Below are 22200 nucleotides of genomic sequence, written 5' to 3'. Positions count from 1 at the left end.
CAGGCTCTGTTCACTATGACCCACATCAATAACATACACACATAGAAAACACCAAAACAGAAAGCTGGCAAAAAGTGTAAATTATGAATCTTAATTGATTGTCTCAGCTTCATTTGGCCCTTCACCCCTCCCCTCTGCAATATGGTACGCTTGTCAGCCTTTGTGATAAATTACATGCATGTATTTGCATGAACTTAGCCCGAATACAATTCAGTTCTGTTTACCAAAGTACCGATCCAGATGAATGTCTGGTTTGGTTCACAAAAGGAAAAAAACAGCAGTACATTGTGTTTTGTGCACAGGTTATGCAGTTGGCAGTTGAGTTCAGTGAAAGTGCTGGTGCAGTGTTTTCCACTCGTTTTATTAGCACACAGTTTAGCATTATTTTCTGTTGTACATGACAATGCTAAATATTGGGATTGTTGGAGACTGGAGCTGGTTTATTATTCCTTTATTCAGCGTGTTTTTTCCTGCTGTCCTGCAAACTGGTAGGGCTCACATTCTTCTAGAATAATTTACTAGTAGTTTATTTATAAACACGCAGTTCTTTTTTTAAAATTTTATTTATCAAAGAATATTCCTGACTTCCATCTTGTCTGTTGTAAAAGGCAACCATTCAGCAGCAGTAGCAGCAGTATATATATATATATATATATATATAGTAGTGTGATTAATCTTAATGTTTGCGAGATGTCTACCATCTAAGGGTGGGCGCTGTAATCATCTGCCCACTGACCCCATGATGCTCATCTACAGTCCTCCCTGCAGCCCCTGTGTCTGATAAGTATTTTCAAATTTCAGATTAACTGAACACACTTCTCTCCCACATGTCATGTGATCTAGGAGTAGGAGTAAACCTCACAAAACAAAGGAAATGGAAGTGTTGGTGGCATATTGTAGGTGTGGGGCTGTTGGTAATCAAATGCTGCTGGTGAGGCCTGTGATGAAATTAGGCAATGTTGCCTAAATAAGGGATGAAGGGTTCATAATTGCCAGTCCTAGAGATCTGAGGTGCCGGGTGCCAACTGTCAGAGCAAGGCTAATGATGACAAATGTCTCTCTATGCAGATTGCTGCAGCAGCAGCTCGGGTGTGCAGCTGAGGAGGAACAAGAAAAGAAAAATGCACAGGGCCTAATAAGAGAGAGCTTGTGTGCACATATTTAGTGACCTACATGGAAACAAACCTCTTTAACTGATGGACTGCCTTTGGACGTACTCAAGCTTGATGCTGTTTACAGCTACCATAAAATGGAGGAGTCCCCTGCAGTACCTGTGACTGATTTTTAATAGTCATTAATCTGCATGACTACGAGGAATCACTGCAATCTTCTGCTTTACAGATACAGAGAACAAAAAATACAAACTACAATTAACTCACATATGCTTGCAAGCTTGTCAAGATGATTTAACAATAAAGATTTGTTATGTTGGAAAAGTTAGCTCTATATTTAGCCAAACAATCCATCAACTCTTGTGGAGAGGACATGTAAGCATGGATCAGCAATGTCCCTGTGTGTAGTTTTCCTCATTAGTTTTTCTAAAGTTGATGTTTGGTCATTATTGTGCAAGATGGCAAAGTGTTGTTAAAAGAAAAATGGCTTGTTACTCTGTGGTGCGTGTTCAAAATAACAGGCTGTTTTTGGTTAACATAGCTAAACTGCTGTTGGTTAACATGGCTTAAAAAAAGTTTTGTGTCCTAAAAGTGTGCTTGATTTTAACCATCTTTTGTAGCAGGGAGCCATAAATCTGATTTCACTTACTGTGACGTAAGGCTCACGCTAATAAAAGAGCAAACCCAGAGTGTTGCATGGCCAGATTTCCCCAATTTGTTGCATGAATGGCTTTTGAAAGGGGTCCCTCTTTGTACAAAGGGAGTCTCGTCTTTGTTTGGTTTCGCCCCATCTGTGTCATCTGGTGGTCTGTGCAAGAGGGTGGTGTCTCGGGGTGCTCCCCAGCGGCGATGCCAGTTGTTTTATGGACTCGGTGGAGTGGTGCTGGGAGTTCATAAGTTGGCTGGCCCATTGTGTGCTGAGCCCAGCTGACACGTGTGAATTGACTCCAGCATATTGACAGATCATTTCCATTAATGAATCGGAGGAGTCTGCCTTGTTTCACTCTGTGATTTATGCCCTTGCTTCATCATCCTCAGAGCTCAGGGTTAACTAACAGCCCCCTGAATGACTCAACCACAATGTGCTGGATGAAGGGAGTTTGCTTTGTTCAGTAGTTTAATGAATGCACTTTGAATTATATTTTTAACATTTTATGTCTTATATTTCAAGACAAATCAAGTGAATTCATGTATATAGCCCCAAATAAAAAGTTTGTCTCAGAGGGTTTTACAGTTTGTACAACATCATTAGATCATTAGACTCTCTGAGACTAATGTTAGTGTTTTATATCTGATATTTACATTGAACATAAAAGCAACTTGGTTGAACTATGAATGAATGTTTTTAGGGCTGCAACTAACTAACTAATTATTTTGTTATTTTCTAATTAATTATTATTTTCTCATCTTCTTGATTAATCGATTAGTGTTTTTGTCTTAAAATTTTAGAAAATGGTCAAAAATGTTGTTAGCTGTTTTCCAAAGCCCAAGATGACGTCCTCAAATGTCTTGTTTTGTCCCTAACCCAAAGATATTCACTTTACTGTCATAGAGGAGTAAAGAAACCACAAAGTATTTGCAATTTAGACACATTTTAGAAAGTACACATTTTAAAAATAACTCAAGATGATTAATTGATCATCAAAATAGTTGGCGATTAATTTAGTAGCAGACAACTAATGGATTAGTCAACTAATCAGATTTCTAATTGTTGGAAATTATTTTATAATGCAATTCTGCACATTAAAACTGCCTACAAGGAATAGCTGGATGATGTGCAGTCTGTCATTAACAAGCCCCACTAGACAACTAAGTTAACATTTATCAAAGAAGTGTTTTGTGTTGGGGATGGGTGGCCTGTTTCTTGATTTGCTTTTGTTTGTAACCGCTGGTGTCTCATCAGCTCAGGCCCTGATCCTCCATGGCGTCCATCCAGGTTGTTCAAAGCAACAGCCACACAGTGCTGATAGCGCTGGCCTCAGCCTGCCCTGTCACCCCCACCACTGCTGCCACATGGAAGGCACATTTGCTCGCCACCATTTTATGCCGCTGTCACCCTCCCTTCAAGAGCGAGGGGAAAGAGGGGAGGTGAAAAGGAAAGGAGGGAAAGAGGGAGGCTCACCCTGAGCGGATGCTAGACAAAGATGGCAGCAGAGACATTTTGTCTACTTTCATTAGTTCTGGTGGTGGTGAGCGGTGCTGAATATTAGCCTGTTACTGGCAAAGCCACACATTGTGGTGCGCAGACGGAGAGCATGTCAGAATCAAATCTACCCCACCTCATTTCCATCTTCCTCACTGAAAAAGTGGGACATATGGGGCAGGATGCCAATTGCTTATTTTATATGGTAATTAACATCCTTCAAACCGTGTTATGTGGTAGGTGTGTCTCAACCGTGACAAAGTTTATCTCACAAATTTACATATATATTCCCAGTAAGGGGCGATATTTTAAGATCCTAACAGACTACAAAGGCTCATGTGCTATATGTTATTGGGAAACAAATGAACTTTGCTGGCCTTCACTCATAGTTTCCCTGTATTAGTTTTGTTGTGACAGTGTCACATTCAGCTAAACTCAGAACCACCCTAAACCAGTGCTGTCATTTCTTTGAGTATCTACTATCTGGTATCTGTCAGCTTAAATTGGGACCCTACCTCAACCCACACTGTTTGTATCTGTGTGTGAGTGTGTTTATGATATGGTGTGTTTCTGAGTGAGTGAAGGACAGTTGGGTATGTGATATTCTTGTGATGAACTTGATTGTTAAATTGCTGTTTGTGATCAGTGTGACACAATCACCCAAAAATCCTTCTCTACCAAAACACAGATGCTTCTGATTCTTTTGTTTACCTAAATCACAACATTCGCACAGTGAGTCCCTGATTGGTGCTAACCCTGGTGTGTGTGTGTGTGTGTGTGTGTGTGTGTGTGTGTGTGTGTGTGTGTGTGTGTGTGTGTGTGTGTGTTTGTTTAGATGTACTGTATCTGAATGTTGTTTTGTCCTGCTGGGCTTTCATCTGTTGGACTCATTATAGCAGTCATCTCACTGGGCACCAGTGGAGAAGCTCAGGAGACGGGCTCCCCATGAAAGAGTCATGATGGATGAAGAAGTGCTGATGTGCTGGTTCCTGCCTCCAGGCTTTCACCTGCTCAGGAACAGCCCCAAGGCAAAAAGAACCAGGCCGTCAATGAAAGGCTGAGGAGCTAAAGTCAGACTTTCCGAGTGTTGCACACTGTGAACTGAGGGCTCAGATTTGTTGGAAAAAGTTAATTTTTTGAATCTCTTTCTAATGATAAAAAAACAAGTCAAAAAGGTGGATGAAAGCACTGAAAAAGACGGATAAAGTTGTGCCGTTCTACCTTGTTAAATTTCAAACGATTTTATTAGAGTGTCAATGCCGTGGTCTTGGCAGGGCTCGGGAGGTGTCTGAGCGGGGAGTGCGGCAGCAGGGCGAGAGCATGTCGGCTGTTGACACCATCTAACGAAGGGAGGATTAGGAGTTTACAGAGGCAGTAATATGATAGGTCAAAAAGAGGAGGCACTCCTCCGCAGCACTTGGCTCTGTAATGAATGATTGACTGGAAAAGGAGAAGCTGCCACTCGCTGGCTGAGTGCTCATCTTGACGCCTGCCGCACCGCTCCACGGCTCCCCTTGATCACGTTTCGCTGCTCCCTTCTCATCTAAGGCACCAGTCTGCAGGGAAAAGCTGCTTTTCCCTCTTATTTTTCTCCCTAATTTACACATTTAAGACATTTTTGTTTGCTTATTTGCAATTCCCTTTTTTTGTCAGTGAGCCTCTCTCTATCAGTCCTACTCCCAGCTCTGAAACCAGCCCCCCACCACACACACACACACACACACACACACACACACACACACACACACACATACGCACACACACACACACACTCACACTCACACTCACACTCCCTCACTTACAACCTTCCCTTTCTCTTCTGTTTGCCTCGAGGCAATGAACTAATTTCAGGTTCCATAATTGCGGTGTGTTGTACACCTGTCTGCTATTAATTCTCCCCTGTCTCTCATTCTCTTTCTTAATGAGATATTATTGTAATTATTGTCATTATGCTATTTTCCGTAATGAACTTGATTGATGTTGTTGTTATGGCACTATTTATTCTCTATAATTACTGTGAATGTGTTGAGAACTTGTGCAGGCATTGATAGTCTAAGACTGTGGTTATGAGTGAACTCAGTCGCTCATTCACTCATCAGCTGACCCCAGAGTTCCCGCTTAGTGCAGAGTTTGTCTTGGATATGGAGAAGAGAGCTGAGCAGCCTGGTCACCGCTGAATAGGGCCCTGCTTGTAGCCATTTTAAGACCATTACAACAGTGAAAGGCTACACAATGGCCAGCGCTGGGCTTTGTTTCAGCCTGTCACTTGCACCCTGTGAAAATCAAATAGTGCTTTGCCTTAAAAGAAAAGGTGAAAAAGGTTTTGCCTATACTCCCATTTTTGGAAAATCTGGTTGTGTTTTGAAAAGAAAAAAAGTTTTCAGTGACTTGATTTTGAATGTTATTGTTGAGGAGGCAAACTACTGGAAGGAATGCTAAAGAAAATCTCCGCTGAATGAACTATGTTGAATTTTTTTTTCTTAGCAGCTCTCAATCCAATTAGGAGTTTAATAAGGGTCATGCATAGGGACTTCACGCTGCAGGTCGGTTTCTTTTGGGTGCTTTTGGGGAGTAGGATGGGGCTGAAGTTGGATACGGCCTGACTGAAGGCTGGCTCTTTAATGTGAAGCGAGGGGTCTTGTGCCCTGGTGAGTCATTGAAACTGTCTGGGGAGCACAGATGATCTTCTCTGTTATTTCTGAAGGCGAGGTCGGCCGATAATCTGACACTGTGGTTAGATTGGTTTCTCAGGTGGTACCAATTACCTGACCTCTCACAAGCCTTTGCTTTCCCCTTCCTCACCTGCTCCTCTCAGCTCCTGTCTCATTTCTCAAGGATTTATTTCTTTACATAAAACATCTTTTCACTGATCAAGGCAACAGGATGCACTCTCAATTGCAGATGTAGTATCGTATAAGTTTTGTGTCTTACCAGGAAAGCTATAGCCCTTCTTGAATACCAGAATTTGAGTAAAGGCTATATGGGTCTTTAAAGAGGCCTTAGTTGATCTTTAATCTCCCCCTATGAGAGGGAAAGTGGGTAGGAGGGCCCTAGAAGTGGACACGTCCAGCCTTTGTGGGTTCGTTCACATGCTGGGGAGCTTTGAGTGTCTGACAGCCGTTTAACTCCACACGACCTGGTTCTCAAGTGCCATCGTTTGGGCGCTCTTGAATTCTGTTAGGAGCCATAATTACAATTCATGCACTCCCCGCGCTTCTTTGAAGAGGCATTGAGAGAGCAAAGAGGGGTGCGGAGAGCCTGAGAGAGCCCCAGCAATACTGGCCCTTCATCAGTGTGGAAACACTCCACAGCGGCTTTCAGTAAACTGCCTGAATACTGTGGCCAGCATCATCAAACTAAGCGTCAACAGAGTTTCATGTGATACAAAGATCCACAAAATGCTAATAAAAATGTTGGGTTATAGAAATGGTGTAAAATGTGTATACAATTACTTTCTTCTTTCTGTCGTGCAAGCGGAAATCTACATTTTACATGACACATTTTATAAAACTGCCCTTCTTTCAAGTATGCAAACAACTTGTGAATTGAAGTGCGAGTGAAGTGAAGCACATTCAATGACTTTCAAAGGAAAAGAGGAGAAAGGGTGAGCATAATGCCTAATAGGTGCTTTAGTAATTTCTGAGTTTTCATAGCTTAATCCGTTCTGAAAAGCTCAGGAGAAGAAAGGCTGCAAATGGCCCTCAGTATTAATTTGATGTGACTTCTGTACAATAAGGGCTGTGGATCCCAGAAGCCCATTTTCAAGCTTACCTTCTTTCATCATCCTCAGCCCTTGGAACTTTTGCCTAAATGTTTCATGAAACCAAGGCTGTAAGCCTCTTTGGTATTCTGTCTTTATAACGCCTGGTTTAAGACTATTATTACACCATGTTCAAGGCAGAGAAGCACATACAAACAGTGAAGCTGCCTCTCCATTGTCTGAAACTCAAATTGATTTGGTACAATTGGGAGAGCACTTGTATTAAAACACACATATTCTATGGCTCATTTCCCCCCTTTCATTGTGGAGTTTTGCAAATGCAAATGAGGGTTAGTTTCCCTCCTTCTTTTTTTACAAATACTTTTTCTTTGTGTTTCTGAGTATATCTACTCATTTTTAAAGCAGATCAAATGGTGTTTTCTTAATTATTTGTATTAATCACATGTTTCAACACATCATTTCCTCAGATAAACAATTGTGTGACCAAACCACACATTAAAATCAGCGCCTCATTACTCAGATTTCATCCTGATATTTTGCTAAGATAAAAGTAAAATTAAAATGAAATTTTGCACTGTTGTTGTCAGCATGTAGAGACCCTCCTGAGTTCAACTATCTCCATCCCCACATGTGAAAAACAGTTTTGTGAACTCTGCTACCTCTGTGAGATTCTTAAAAGGCCTTATTTTGTTTTTCTTTTCCTGCAGAGAGATGAAGCAGGCAAAGGATTCAGTTTGTTATCAAAGAATCCTGTGATGATGTGCCTCAGGAAAGTGCAGCCTGTATCTCACAGCTTTCTCTGCTGTGGAAAATAACACATTCTCTCCCATTATAAGAATAACGTCAGGGATATAGACACATGCTCATTGTTTTTTAATTTTAAGAAACAAAGAGTCTACTTTCTCTCTTGTGTATGTTTTGTTTGCACCAAAAAGGGGGGAACTAGCAAGGAACACACTGGGTGGGTCAGTGACCCTGGAGAAAACAGCTTGCATTAATATGGTCTAATCCAATGTAATTAGTCAAATTACAGCACGCCAAGCAGCTTGTCAAGGGCTGTCGGCTTTGGCAGGCACACAAGATGGCCTGGAGTCCCCCTGGACAGCAGAGAGACCTCAAAAGCTCTGTAAAGCTGCCCTACTACACTTACTTTTAGTCCTTTCAGTCCATTTTTCTGGTCTCCTCCATCTTTTCTTTCCTGACAAAAAAAAAAAAAAATGGGGAGGGCTCTTACAGCTACGCTACAATGTTTTCACCTTTTCTGAGATGTCTCCCATACCCCCAGGCTGCAAGCTTGGCTTCCTGCCTGCCTGCTAAGGTGGATCAAAATGATATGAGGATTCATAGCACGGGCTACAGAAAGTCAGAGTAATTATATCAGCGCCACACTCCTCCTACGTGATTTTATGAGAGAGAGTCAGATGCGCGCTAACTAGTGCAGCTAAGAACCACAGACACGGTTAAGACACTTCCTCGTGTCGTAGGATTAGCATTGGTAAAAAGATTTAAACTATATAATTACATGAGGATAAAGTACAAATTATCTAGTGCACTCAACAGCCAGATTATCATCCCCTGCAAGCCCCGTTCAGCCCCAAGGGGTGAGCCTGGATGACAAAAGGCCCTCATTAGCATAAATTTACAAGCGCTCTCGTTCAGAGAAGCCGATAAGAACCTGTTCCACCTTTGCTTTGGCCCTGAATGGCTTGTTGTGCTTTTGGCAATGACAGATAAGTCAGGGTAATTCCACTTTATGCCTGAAAAAATGATGCTCCAGATTCTGGCTGCATCCCGAAGGTGTCACCCACGATAATCCTCAAAGAGCGTCCGGCAGAAAGGGGGCTGTGTGTTTTCCAGATGATATACTGCGAATGACAGAAAGAATTATACGAAGGAGGACAAATCTGTAACATATTATTAAGCAATTCCCAGTGAATAACAGGGATAAAAGGATAATGGATGAGGGTGTCGTTATTACCTTGGTGCTGAGGGAAGCGCCAAAGCAAAGGTAGAGAGACAAGATTAATTGAGGACGAGTGAGGCGCTCATTGCTCATCAGGCCCTCTCGTCTAACCACTTGCTCTTTCTGTCCCTCTCCTCCTCTGTCTCTCCGCCTCTCCATCCTTGTCTTGTTCTTTCTCTTCCTCTCTGTCTTGCTCTGAGCCCCTATCCCTCCCACACACCACTGAAAAAAATAAAAAAACACAGAAAAAGAAAAGTTGGATTTAAAGCGATCAGCTTGGCACTCTCAGTGGCAGCCAGAGGAAGCTGGTACCCAGGCCAGGAAGATTTCAGTCATCTTAAGGCTGACAAGTTGCTGAAAAAGTCCCATTAGGAAAAGCTTGCTGAAAAGACCCCATACCAAATGACTGCATCCCTTTTCTCAAGCTCCTTAGTGAAGGCATCCTCAAGCTGTTTATCTGGATGATGTGTTCGCTAAGTGCTCATGTATGTGTGTGCATGTGGCTGTGGGTGGGTCAGCGCTGGAGTATGTTCATACATATCTTTAAATGTTTGCTGTCTGACTTTGTTCGTTTATTTGCTCGTTATAAATTCAAGAAAATAGTGCGTTTCATTTGGTCTCTGCTATAACTTCCAGGGAAATGCAGATTATATGTCAGAGATTGAGGAAGTAAGTCAGCAAACGTGACTAAACAAAACATGAATAAAACTTTAAAACATTACCTCTTCTGTGAATATTTCTGCCTGAGGCACACCACATAGAAATTCATCTGCAGTGGTGGTTGCTTAAAAATGAGGACAACAACTCAAATGATCCCACTCTACTTCACTTCATCATCAAACCCTGCTTTTTTCTGTGTTTCGATTGAGAGACCCCCCGCGGCAGAAATTACTCTGCGTTTAAGCACTGCGTTTACTTACATGGAGGACTAACTTTTTATGCTGGTTGCACTGGTGAGCCAAACTTTTCCATTTAGGTGCATCAGCCCGTAATTTAGTTGCATTCAATAACACATTTTAATTTAACAAATCATGTTAATGGTTGTTAACAGGTATAAAGGTGGACATTATATCCTTGTTTTTAAATCACAGCACATGCAACAAGAAAATGTAGTAACAAAAATATTTTATACATTCCTTATAATCTTAATTAATGAATTAATGATGAATATCACGTTGACCGATGGAAATGAATGCACAATCTGTCATCTTTAAAAGAAGTTTGAAATCTGCACTTTGACCTGTAAGTTAAAAACACAGAGATAACTAACAAAAAGAGACAAATAATCAATACCCAAACTGCAGCTGGTTGGTTAATAAAAGACAAAACCTTAAAAACGTACTACAGCAAGTTTTTAATTTGTGAACTGGGGAATGTTGATATCTTTAGTCTTCTCAACAAAACTGCCATAATCGAGCAACCAAATCTGTTAGCTGTAGGCGACATGTAGGCTAGCCTAGGTGTATGAACTTTACAGCAGCGTCTAAAGAGAAAAATAGTATTACATGGGCTGCGTCTTTCTTACACTCATTTTCATACACAAGTCAGATAAAGATCTTTATGACAGGATACTGGTTGTGTCCACAGGGGCCGCCAGAAGTTCCTTGTACCTGCTTTAATAATGAGATTTCAGTGGTTAATGTTTTATGTAGTTTTAGGAGTATGGCGTTGTCAGAGAGCAGTATGCATTAAATACATGAAAATATATAGTATGTGCTTTCATCATTACATATTGATCATTAGACATCATAATTTAATATGTATTTTCCAGCTGCCCTCGTACATTCACCACACTGTGGGTATCAGTAAGGTCGTGAAAGAAATACATTATATTTTGATTGTTTTTCCACTCAGAAGCCTCCTGCAGGCATCATGTGGCTGGATGCCAGACTTTGTACCATCGCTGTGGACAACCAAAATTCTAAGAAGCTGTGTGGATTTTTTTCCATTGCATTTCTTGAGGCTTTATATTTTAACATAGGCAGATAAAAGATGTTTAAAGAGCCTTGACTCTTTTAGAAGAAATTGCATACCAGGAAGAAGGCTCCTCCCACCTGTCCTACCATGGAAGTGTTGACGACAGCGCTGCAGGGCCTGCTAATGTGCGTGAAATACCATCCCTGACGTAAATGTTATTGACAAACTTGGCTGGACATTTGGGGCAGTGAACTGCCAACATATTTAATGCATATTCATCTCCTTTATCCCACTGGTCTTGCCAGAGCACCCAAGCTGTGTCATCTTTCCACACTCCAGCTACCACCCAAATGTATAGTGACACTGATTATGCAAATCTGTATCTTGTTTTCCCCCCAATACCTGCATTAGGAGCCTGCTACTTTATTGAAGCTGAGATATGGGTCTCACAGCGAGGAACCAAGTTGCATGCTGATTTTTTTTTTTTTTATAATCTGTTGGAATCTTTTACATTTTTGCATTTCTACACTTCATAACAGATGTCACATTAAGGGTGGGATCAGATGAGAAACATGCTTTGATGCTCAGGCATACGTTGTAAATCTTTACAGGATGTAAAAGGGATTAAATAAAAGTGTGGATTTGGGCACATCATGGTCAGACGACGCAGACTTCTGTCTTAAAGTTTAGTTTAATTTCACAGTGTGTGGAACACCTGAGTCATTTGTGTAAATAAGAATATGTAGACACAGTTTATTCCTTCTTTTTATTTAAAGGACTCATGTAAATTGTAAAAAGTTCTTCCCTACTAGTTGTATTTATTCATGCAGGTAGTTTTGGTTTAACTGGTCATTGAAAAAATGTATATTTAATTATATTGTTTGTCCCTGGAATCATTTTGAAATTCACTTTTAAATAAAAAAACAGTCTTTTATTTTCATTTCTGTGAGCACAAATCTGCATTAAACTCTGTTGTATTTGAAAAGAAGCAAAATTCTCAAAATTTTTGCAAATTAAATCAAAACACATGGCATGACTAGATATCATATGGGTAAGCAAGAAAATATTTTTTTATCTCATTCTTCTGTTTTATTTTCTAACATATCTAAATATAAATATTTTTTCCTGACCCAGTCTACCACATTATCTGTGGCTGACGATGCTCTCCCACTTAGCTGAGAGTTGCTCTCTGCTCTCGCTGTTACCAGCCTTTATGCTTTCCTCTTTTTGCCTTCACCGACTGCTCAACCTCTTCACAGATTTGGCCCATATTGCCCGGGGTCAGCCATTGAATACAGTATACGCAGTGTGTGCTGATCCTCCAAATTGCCATGTGTGAAATCCATCCCACTCGCTCCTGGGGGACTAGTCATATCACTCAAAATGAAACTGCCTCTCGTATCCTCCCCTTATTCTTCCACTTTGCCATTCTCTCTGGCCGCCTGGGACCATGCAGTGGTTAGGCTTTATGGTGGAAGCCTATTAGACAAATCTTAGAAGAATGCAGCCATGGAGGTGCTGTGATACCAGGTTGTCAGAGTGCTCCACAGTCTCATATAAATATATCAGTCATGCTGGCTTGGAGGTCTCACTGAATTATATTATTTTCCTATTTTGGTATAAATGCAGAGGAGGGGGATTGTAGTGGTCCATATGGCAGAAAACTGCATCAGGTTTTAGAGAAAATGCTTCGTTAGATTTATTAATAACATCTGTCAAAGTGTCTCAGCCAATGTGGGGTTAAAGCTATTGGGAAGTCAGATATGATTAGAATCTATTTCCATGCATGAAGTGGCTTCCTATTGCTTTAAAGTATGATGTGCTCCATTTGAGCATCTGCACGTTATTATATATGAGTTTCAGCCTAAACACCGGTGTCACCTGTGCCTCTCCTCATCTCATCTGTCACAACATTTTTTCTGTTTTCCACCTGTGATGTTCTACAGGCAGAATGCAGCCTGCCCTCTGTCAAATCAGGGAGAGAAGAGAAGGGGAATAAAGGAGAGAGAGGACAGAGACGTTAAATTGCATTATGGCTGTTATGCTGTGGAGATGTATCTCCCTGCAGCTGGCAGAGCAGCGCATGCGCCTGTGGCTCCTAATGAGCCTGCGTGGAGGGACCTGTGTGGAAACAAAAGGCTGTGCTTGTCGGCCATACCAGACCCCTCCACCCAGCCCTCACCGCTCCCCCAACCCAGAGCGTGACAGACCAAGAGCAGAGCGCCGGTCCCTTCCTGGTGGCGTGATTAGATTGGGGCCGAAGTCTCCAGCTGGCAGGCCTGTCTGTGACTGGAGGCGGCGGTCCCCAGCGCTTGTCACTGGCTGACACCTCTGACAGGCAGGGGACAGCTTCAGCAGACAGGTTCATTAAATGGCATTTTTTACAGCTGGGCCTCTAAAAATGAGGGCTGGGCTTTGTCAAATCTCCAAGTCTACAGGGGCCCCTGCGTGTTGGTTTTAGACCAAAGCTTTGTTGTTATGACAAATTTTTTGATCTGGGCTGTTTGAAATCAGCTCTTTTTTCTCCTCTTTAGCCTCTCTTTTGTTGACAGCTAGCCCTTTGGCCTGTACTTTGTCATGGCAACAAAATGTTCACTCTGGCTGGGTAACTAGAAACAGCCAGTGCTAAAATATTAGTTTGCTGACAATCAGTTAAGAGTTGCTATATTATAGCTGTTTTTATATATTTTTCAATTCTTAAGAACCTGAAGTAAAGTATCTGTTTGACAAACCTGTTCTCACTGCATTTTTGCTACTTGCTGGGTTGTTTGTTGCAGTTTGTTTTAAAAATACATGATATAACAAATGGAGAATTCAGGGGGCAAATTTATTATACTGTTAAGATAGTAAAATAATAAAATGAATAGAGACTTTGCTGAACATGACAAACAATTCAAAGTCTCTTGACATCCAAATAACTTAATATGTTTTCAAATAACAGCTTGCTATTGCCTCTGTAAAGTAAGCTGTAAGCCTTCCCATGATGCATATCAGTACGACTTGCCTTTCAGCATTGCACTCTGAAGACTACTTCCACAACATCTGGCTGCAGAGCAGGAGGGGGATAAAAGCTACCCTGCCTCCTCAAGCTGCTGCCGGCCCTCAACAGTGCGCCCGCAGCTCCACTGCCGTCCCTCCATCTCACCTCCCTTCCTCTCCACTCCCCCCTCCAGTCAGCACGCTGCCTCCTCTGGGCCGTGCTGTCTCTATGACAACTGTTTGAGTTGGGGGTTGCAGAGGTGTCAGGCAGGGGCATTACTGGGAGGAGAGCACCAGAGATGCTGCGCTGCACATCCAGCATCTCCACCTAATCCAATTTTAATTGAGCTCCAGAGATTTTGGATGTGGCACGGAGGTCGGGCATGAGCTATTCCAGGGAGAAATTAAGGCAGCCCGGCTCGTGCTGCACTCTTCCAGCCTGTCACTATTTTAAATGAGCATTAGCATCAGACCTAACCCAGCCGAACATCTCACTCTGGCTTCCCTCCCTCTTCGCCTACTCCACCTCAATCACCCCCACACACACGTAGGGACACCCACACATACACATGATAATGTACTTTATGGCCTCACCCCTTACCGCCCTATTATATCTTTATACGCTCACACTCTCTAAACTTAACATATGTGTGATTATAACCTGGGGAGCTGATGAGGGTGCACCCTGGCTCAGACTGTTGGACAAAATTGTTCAGTCAGAGGAAGTGAGATGGAGATGGGGGGGGGGGGAGGGGGGGGGCAGGTGTGTGAGGGGGCCATTCTCACCTGTCAGAACAACTGTCTTGGGTTTTGTGTGTGTGGAGCCCCAGTGGTGCTGCATACACTAATGATCCTTTGTCCACTCTCTCCTCTTCTTGGCATGATGGTTTTTATTGATTATTTATGTGTCACTGACCCAGGGGGTTGTTTCTTTTCTTTTTTGACCACTTGCCTTGCACTTGAGTTTTATAGACCAACTGAATAAGTGTGAAACTCTGTAAAGAGCTTCATATTGTGTAGAAAATTGCCTTGAGACATGATGCTTTGTAACAAGTTAAAGTAAGAAATATATGAAATGGTGCTGGTGTGATATTGATATTCCATTTTTATTAAACTAGAATCTTAATAAAATAGTTATTAAGAATTTATGGGAGTAGAATAATGGTTAAAAGAATAACATTGAAAGTGTACAAGAGAACTAATCAATGTCTCACAAACTAAGAATAAACAAGAAAAAGAAAATGCTCAAAATAAAAAAAACGTGCAACAGTTGCAACCTTTGCACACTGCCCATATCACATGACTCAGTTTACACCAATATTTAATTTAATTTAATTATTTAAGTCCTGACTCCTTAACAGGGGGTCTGCAGCTCCTAGGGGGTCCTCAAAATTACTGCAGGGGGGCCACAAATTATTGTTTGCTAAGATTTTTTAAGTTTTTATTTTTCAAAACTAAAATGTATCTGAGAATTCACATCAGCATGAATCAAACATTAGCAAAGATAAATTCTTTAAAAAAAAAAATATTAATTGACAAAACATTGATGATAGTCCACCCATGATTCCTCATGCAACCTAACCATTTTCCACTTCTTCTTCTGCCCTTCTAGGTCTTAGCATACACTGAGGGTTTACATGGGAAGTGGATGTTCAGTGAGATTCGGGCGGTATTCTCTAGACGCTACCTTCTGCAGAGCACAGCGATGGAGGTCTTTATGGCTAACAGAAGTAAGTGGAGGTGCCAATTAGAGTATTTGAAATTCATGGTTCACAATCATGCTTCTTCATCACTAAATGATATCTGTCGCTGTTTCACAGCATCAGTCATGTTCAACTTTCCCGACCAGGCCACAGTAAAGAAAGTGGTCTACAGTCTTCCTCGAGTGGGAGTTGGCACCAGCTATGGACTTCCACAAGCCAGGTGGGTCACACATGTCAGAAGAAAATGAACTCATAACTGAATATTTCTAATATTGTAATCCCTTCATGGCTGATGTTGCCTCCTCTGTGTTGTCTGATGGGGCCTCTGTGCAGCCTGGCCTGCAGCAGAGTCATTTGGAGTCCCATTGGTTCAGTCATTGAAGTGGATGTGCACTGACCCTGACTGAACTGACCTAATTCTCTGACAGAAGACTCTATATAGCAGGGCTGCAGCCCGGCCACTGACCGCAGTGAAACCACAGATTCCCTGTAGACCCTCATAGTGCTAACAGGACTATTTATAAACTGTTACAAAACAAGAGCATTCCCTTAAACCTACGACAAGGAGCTTTTAAACGGTTATGCAACAGTCTTATTTTAATACTGATGCCTTTATGACCTACAAAAGCAAACAAGAACATCAGCAAGAAGATTGGCTATTTCTATACTGTTATTCTTAATGCCAGCCACCAGGTTGGATTCTGAAAATTAAAACTATTTTTTACGGCGGTGTGCTGAGGATGAATTGAGGCTTACTGCCTGAGGAAAGAAGTTGCTCTGTAGTCCAGTGGTACAGCAGCTGATACTTCTGTATTGCCAGACAACAGCAGAACAACTGGATTATAATATAACATTTTATAGTGGCCTTGCTACCAAGCTATGATAATAAGCTGCAGGCTTATTACTAAGAAGATATAATATTACTAGGGAATGTTGATAACTATAGCTTTAGGATTAATTACAGTTATTAATCTTACTTAGCCACAAATAGATACATTATCTCATTGCCCTGCAAACAGCTGTGTTTAAAAAAAGAAAAATAGTATTAAAGATACATTGTGTCTTTCTTTTACTCGCTGCCAAAATCAAATGTGCAAGCTAGCTATACTAAGACCTTTATGACACAAGGTCGTGGTGCTCATACCACTTTTATCCACAGGGGCTGCCAGAAAGTTTCTTATAGCTGCTTTAAATCTTATGTTGGTTGAGTGGATATAAAGCAAGCCATCCCAAATGAATAACAACCACTCTTAGTTTTCACCTAGTTTTCATTCAATCGACTGGAATCAAGTTTTGTAAAACTGGGAGTAAAACTGGGAGTACCACTGCAGTTGATGCCACAATTACTGTCTATGTTCTTCATCTCAGAATGTTTTTCTGACATGCTGGACATGAACTGGTTATCAGCTATAGAATATTGTAATTCATATACCAGTTGTCTGCGATGTAGCCACTTCTCTGACTTTAACCATACCTGCATATGCAGTTTATGCTCGTTGCTTTTAAATTTTTCATGACAAAAGTTTTAAAATATCCATAATTGACACCAGCCTTCTGTTTCCTGGTTCGTCGTTGAAATGTTTTTCCAGGCGCATCTCCCTGGCCACCCCTCGACAGCTTTTCAAATCCTCCAACATGACCCAGCGCTGGCAGAGGAGAGAGATTTCCAACTTTGAGTACCTCATGTTTCTCAACACTATCGCAGGTAAGGATTCCCAAGTGATACTCTATTCTTTTAATTTGGAAGTAGCTGAAGGTGCAGAAATGATATATTCTCTTTTTCACAGCCATCAGTTAAATAGGTTCTGAATTGTTTTCTTCCTTACCCGGGCAAAATTTACAAGTGTTAAGTTTTAATCTATTATCTATGTGAATCTCTTCACCATTAGAGACTTATGACTTTAACTTTAGCTATCATGATCAATAAACTTTATGTGTCAGTGGAAGCAGAGGCATACTATAAGTGGCCTCAGGTATGTCATATTTGTTTAAGAATCCACAGTAACCTTAAGTGGTGCTCAACGTGGTAGACTTCACTGTTCATGGGAGTGTGCTGTTTGAAGCAAAGAGCAGGCACAGCAGATTTTGCCAGATAATTAGTGCCTGGCTTTGTGAGAGCTTACACATGTGTGTCTGCGGAGTTGAGAGGTTCTGTTGTCGACTCTCTGATCTGAACTGCGACTAACAGGGAAGGCGAGAGCAACTGCACGCTACTCTGCTCTGAGAGGTGTCATCCTCTCTCTCGCTGCATATTCATGCATATTTATATTTAGCTCATGCTCGAGTTCGATACATTATTGTCAGCTAATTAGATGTAAGGCAGACAGAAAAACATGCCCAAAATTCATTAAAAATCCCTGGTAATGACCTGGGCTGACAGGGATGTCAGAATAGTGTGGGGCGGCAGACAGGCGGGGGGTGAAGTGCTGAGAAGAGGTGCGAAAGGGAAGTGGTCTTCTAATTAAACACTATTCCACTGTTATTAACATCCTGCCACCCCAACTCAGGCCTCAGAACCAGCAGGTTGAACCACACCAACACCCCCGACTCTTCCTCCACGCTCAGCCCACTGCTTTCTTTTCACTGTGTGGCATTAACCTGGATAATTATGCTCTTTAGCTTCCCCCAGACCCTGGATAGTCTGCTGAAGTCTTCCCATTGACTAGCCTGTCACACATTATCACGCGCTCAGCTAGATTTAGATTATCTAATGCCAACCTGCTGCAGTCCAGGAGTGAGCAGAGACAGGCCCGCTTGATAGGTGTAAGTTCATAAAGATTAGTAGGTAATCATTAAAAACTTTTTGTCAGGAGCATGCAGATTTTGGAGGAGCTATTCCATTAAGAGCTGCAACGATTAATTTCCTTCGCTAACTTTTTTGTTAATTAATTGGTTTGAGTAACTTTTTTAAAAAACAAAAAGTCCAAATTCTCTGTTTCCAGCTTCTTAAATGACGATATTTTCCAGTCTCTTTACTCATATGAGGACGTAATTTAAACTTTGGGAAACACTGATCAACATTCCTCATTTTATAGACCAGACAACAAATCATTTGATAGAGAAAATTGTCAGATTGATCGACAATGAAAATAATTGTTAGTTGCAGCCCTAATATCCATTTAACAATCTTATTTCATTGCATTGCATAATATTGTATACTAATGCATTAGCTTTTATGTAGATGTTATAAAACTGCCTTTATTATTCTAACCTTAGTGTTGCCACCTCTTGATGCTTCTTTGATTTGAAATGCTTAAAGCATTCAGTAAGTTTGCTTTTACATGATGGAGCTAGTTAGAAACAACGTGCTTTACATAATTGAATTTGTTGACCTAAGATATTCTTTTCTGACAGCTTCGTGAACATCAGTTAACCATGAAAACGTAATATTTTTAATGTGAAGCTGTGCAGGAGTGTCTCATTTCCTCCAATGGTCCCTATGTAATGATGCACTAATGTGTTGCTTTGAAGTCACTATTGACCTCCGAATTAAAAAAGTCATTCTTACAGTTTATGTTAGGATGGCTTGGTATGTGCTAGTCAACAACAAGACTGAAAAAGAATGAAAACATGTGAAGTGTTTCTGGAAAAAATGTGGTATTCGATTAAAAAAGGATGTCATAGGAATGTGGTCAAACCTTGGAGTTTGCACTGCTTCCAATTGTAATTTATTATGATCTTTCTTTGTGGGTAAAATAAAATGTTGATTTGCTTTGAGACCACATTTCTGGCTTGATTCATCATCAACAATAAAAATTCCAAATAAATCCATCCATAGCAGCCCTGTCTCAGTCCTGGATTATGACTTGCCACCACCTGACCTACCAGCTATATCAGTGTCATCTTCAAAAGAAAAGTAGAGCATTAATGACAACATGGTACATCATTTTGGCTTTTCCCATGGATTTCCTTTGACACGTTTTGCCATCTGAAAACCATATTCCCACTGCCACAGCACTGAGAAAATTCACATCTGGCCACTCAGACTTGCAGTGACATTTCAGGCGTTTGGAGTCATGGCCCTCAGGAGAATCTATATCCTTCAAATTACATCCCTTCTTCACAACTTAGAGATACTTGTGTTCTCTATAAATTTAAAGACAGCTTGCTCAGACCTCTTGTAACTCCCACAGTCCACTGATGATGAGCACTCAACAGGAAAAGGCATGGGGAGCACAGAAAACATAGCAAAGAGAGCTCGCCATTAGTGTATGTTTCCCCGGCAGACTCCATATGAGACAGGAAGTGCGTCTGATTGAGGGCTCTGAGATTGGGGGCTTGTTGGAATGTTGCATGCTGATCCCCCAAAGTAACTGAAGCCTCAAGTGTACCCTGCCCCGCTTTCAACCCCTCTGTTTCCTTCTAAGCCTTCATCACTCACAGATTTCTGTCTGCTCTGCGTGTCTAGGGAGGACATACAATGACCTGAACCAGTACCCGGTCTTTCCCTGGGTGCTCACCAACTACGACTCAGAGGAGTTGGACCTGACCTTGCCAGGGAACTTCAGAGATCTCTCAAAGGTACCGCGGCCTCTTGGCCATGCACCTCAGTATGACAGGGAAAGGGAGGGGGGTGGCCCTGACAGCAGGGGATTTCCTTTTTAAGGCCCAGACTGTACAAGAATATCATATTTAATAGCTAAGTAATCATGTGCAGAGTCTAAAGTCATGAGGTGGAATGTAGAAAGTGGAAAATGCTGATTGTAACATCCTGAAATGCACTCAAATAGGTTATGTAAGTTTTCTCCCCATTTATTTGATACTGTATTGTTTCAGCATGTATTTGCACTTGACCGTAAGCTTAAAGTGGCTTCTGGGACCCCATTACAGAAAGATGTCCTATTGACTTGCCCAATATCTTAACATAAGTACCAAAGTTGGGAAAAGTCCTATCTTCCTTTTACAGCACCAATTCCCAATCACATGGCTGTGTCCTCTTACCCTGTCTCAGACACCGTATCTTATCTTAAGAAATCATAACTAAAATTGTAAACCCAGTTCTTCAATAGGCACTCGTCCTGTTGTACCTGTATCTGTGTTTAGAACGTACAGGGGCCTGCCTGTATCCTTAACAACAGCTGTCTCTCGTCACCTGGCACAGGCTAGCTAGCTTGCTATAACAGACAAGAAAAGATCGGCGTTCAATTTTAGCTTCAGTGCGTGTCGGTGGAGGAGTGGTTCAGGAAATGTAAAGCTAACAGGTTAATGTCAGTGTTGGCTTCTCCAACAGACTAACATCAGTGTTAGCTTCTCCAGCAGGCTAACATCATTGTTAGCGTCTCCAACAGTTATGGTTTGAGTAGCCTTTCAATCATATTATTTCAGTGTTGATGTCCCCCATCTTCATTGTCATTGCAATAGCCTACAGACCCAACAACAGTGCTACTGCCATTTTTGTCAGTTATTTTGAATGTAGGACAGAGTTATCCTAATTTAGCAAATTCAGTTAGCATGACTGAAATAGCTTTGTTCCTATCCTAAGATAAATGCAATCAGGAGACATGTTTCTGTAATACCACAAATCCCAAATGTCATCTTAAACTGAGATAAGATAGGATTTCAGACTTACAATGTTTTTGTAATGAGGACCTGATTTCTGCATCAGAGAGGTTTATACATTTTTATAACCATATGTGCCTTGTACAATGGATTACCATACATAATTTTCATGATCTCAGGGTGGTTTGGGCCATGTAGTTGAAGTAGTTCTCACAATGTTCAAGTAGCTATTATAAATATTTTGTCAATGGACCACATGCCTACTTGTAAGTGAAAGGGTTCACTCGCAGTGATGAACCTTTCAGCTCTTTGTTTTGGTTGTCCGGTGCTTAACTTGTTTTTTCTCTTAGTTTGCACCCAATGCTCTTTTAAGCAAAGTTTTCAAAGGCAGCAGTCTGGCAGCCCAGGACCACACGCCAGACAAGACAAAGTCAGTAACTAGCCGAGGAACATAATGGAGCATAAAGAGCCAGATACTTACCACAGGAGTTGGTGGAGAGCGAAACAGAGCTAAACAGAGAGTAAATATCTGATTTACATTTACACATTGGTTCACCAAAAGTGATGCTATAACTGGCCAAAAATTAGTTATTGCATGTTCAATAACAGTATTTTCTATTGTAGATATATATCATGTTCATCCATGTTCAAAACTAATCTCTTCATATGTGTAAAACAAAAACTCAATAACTAGTTTTATTATTAGGATCATACCATCACTGCAGCTTGTCTGTAGTCTTTACAGCTTATTTCTACACACTGTAACGTGAAAAATAAAGCATAACATTGGCATATTTTTTATAGCTTGTAATTTTATTAATAAAACATTGCCATCTCAAGTTTCTGCTTGGATTTGACTATCAAGGTTGATGATCTGTTAAAAACAGGTCATCTTCACAGTGTTGCACTGGAAGGCCTTCTAAATATGGCAGGTCAAAAATGCATCAAGCTGTGCAGTAGCGAGAGTTCTGCTAATGCTGTCAAATCACACAAGCTGAGACACAATGACACGAAAGCCCCGCAACCCTGGGAGATAAAGTTCAGCATTATGTTTGCTCTGTCTTTGACTGAAGAGGAAAAGGCAGCGGATCACTCTACCACAAACTGTGGCCTGGTTTACTTGTTCACCGCCCCCTTCTTTCTCTCTGTCTCTCTGTTTCTGT

General features: G+C 41.3%; 1 protein-coding gene across 5 annotated transcripts in view; it reads left to right on the top strand.

Annotated features, from left to right (window-relative positions):
- nbeab (neurobeachin b) overlaps positions 1-22200 on the top strand; it is a 228043-nt gene that overhangs the window by 171077 nt on the left and 34766 nt on the right. For all 5 annotated transcript variants that reach the window (XM_073492021.1, XM_073492013.1, XM_073492028.1 and 2 more), the window contains 4 exons: positions 15448-15565; positions 15656-15758; positions 17128-17243; positions 19947-20059. In XM_073492021.1, the coding sequence (XP_073348122.1) occupies positions 15448-15565; positions 15656-15758; positions 17128-17243; positions 19947-20059 (450 nt within the window). The remainder of the gene's footprint in view (positions 1-15447; positions 15566-15655; positions 15759-17127; positions 17244-19946; positions 20060-22200) is intronic.

Source organism: Pagrus major, chromosome 2 (genome assembly GCF_040436345.1).
Source record: "Pagrus major chromosome 2, Pma_NU_1.0".
Taxonomy (NCBI): domain Eukaryota; kingdom Metazoa; phylum Chordata; class Actinopteri; order Spariformes; family Sparidae; genus Pagrus; species Pagrus major.
The sequence above is the reverse complement of the archived record's forward strand: the minus strand, read 5'-3'. Positions and strand labels throughout refer to the sequence as shown.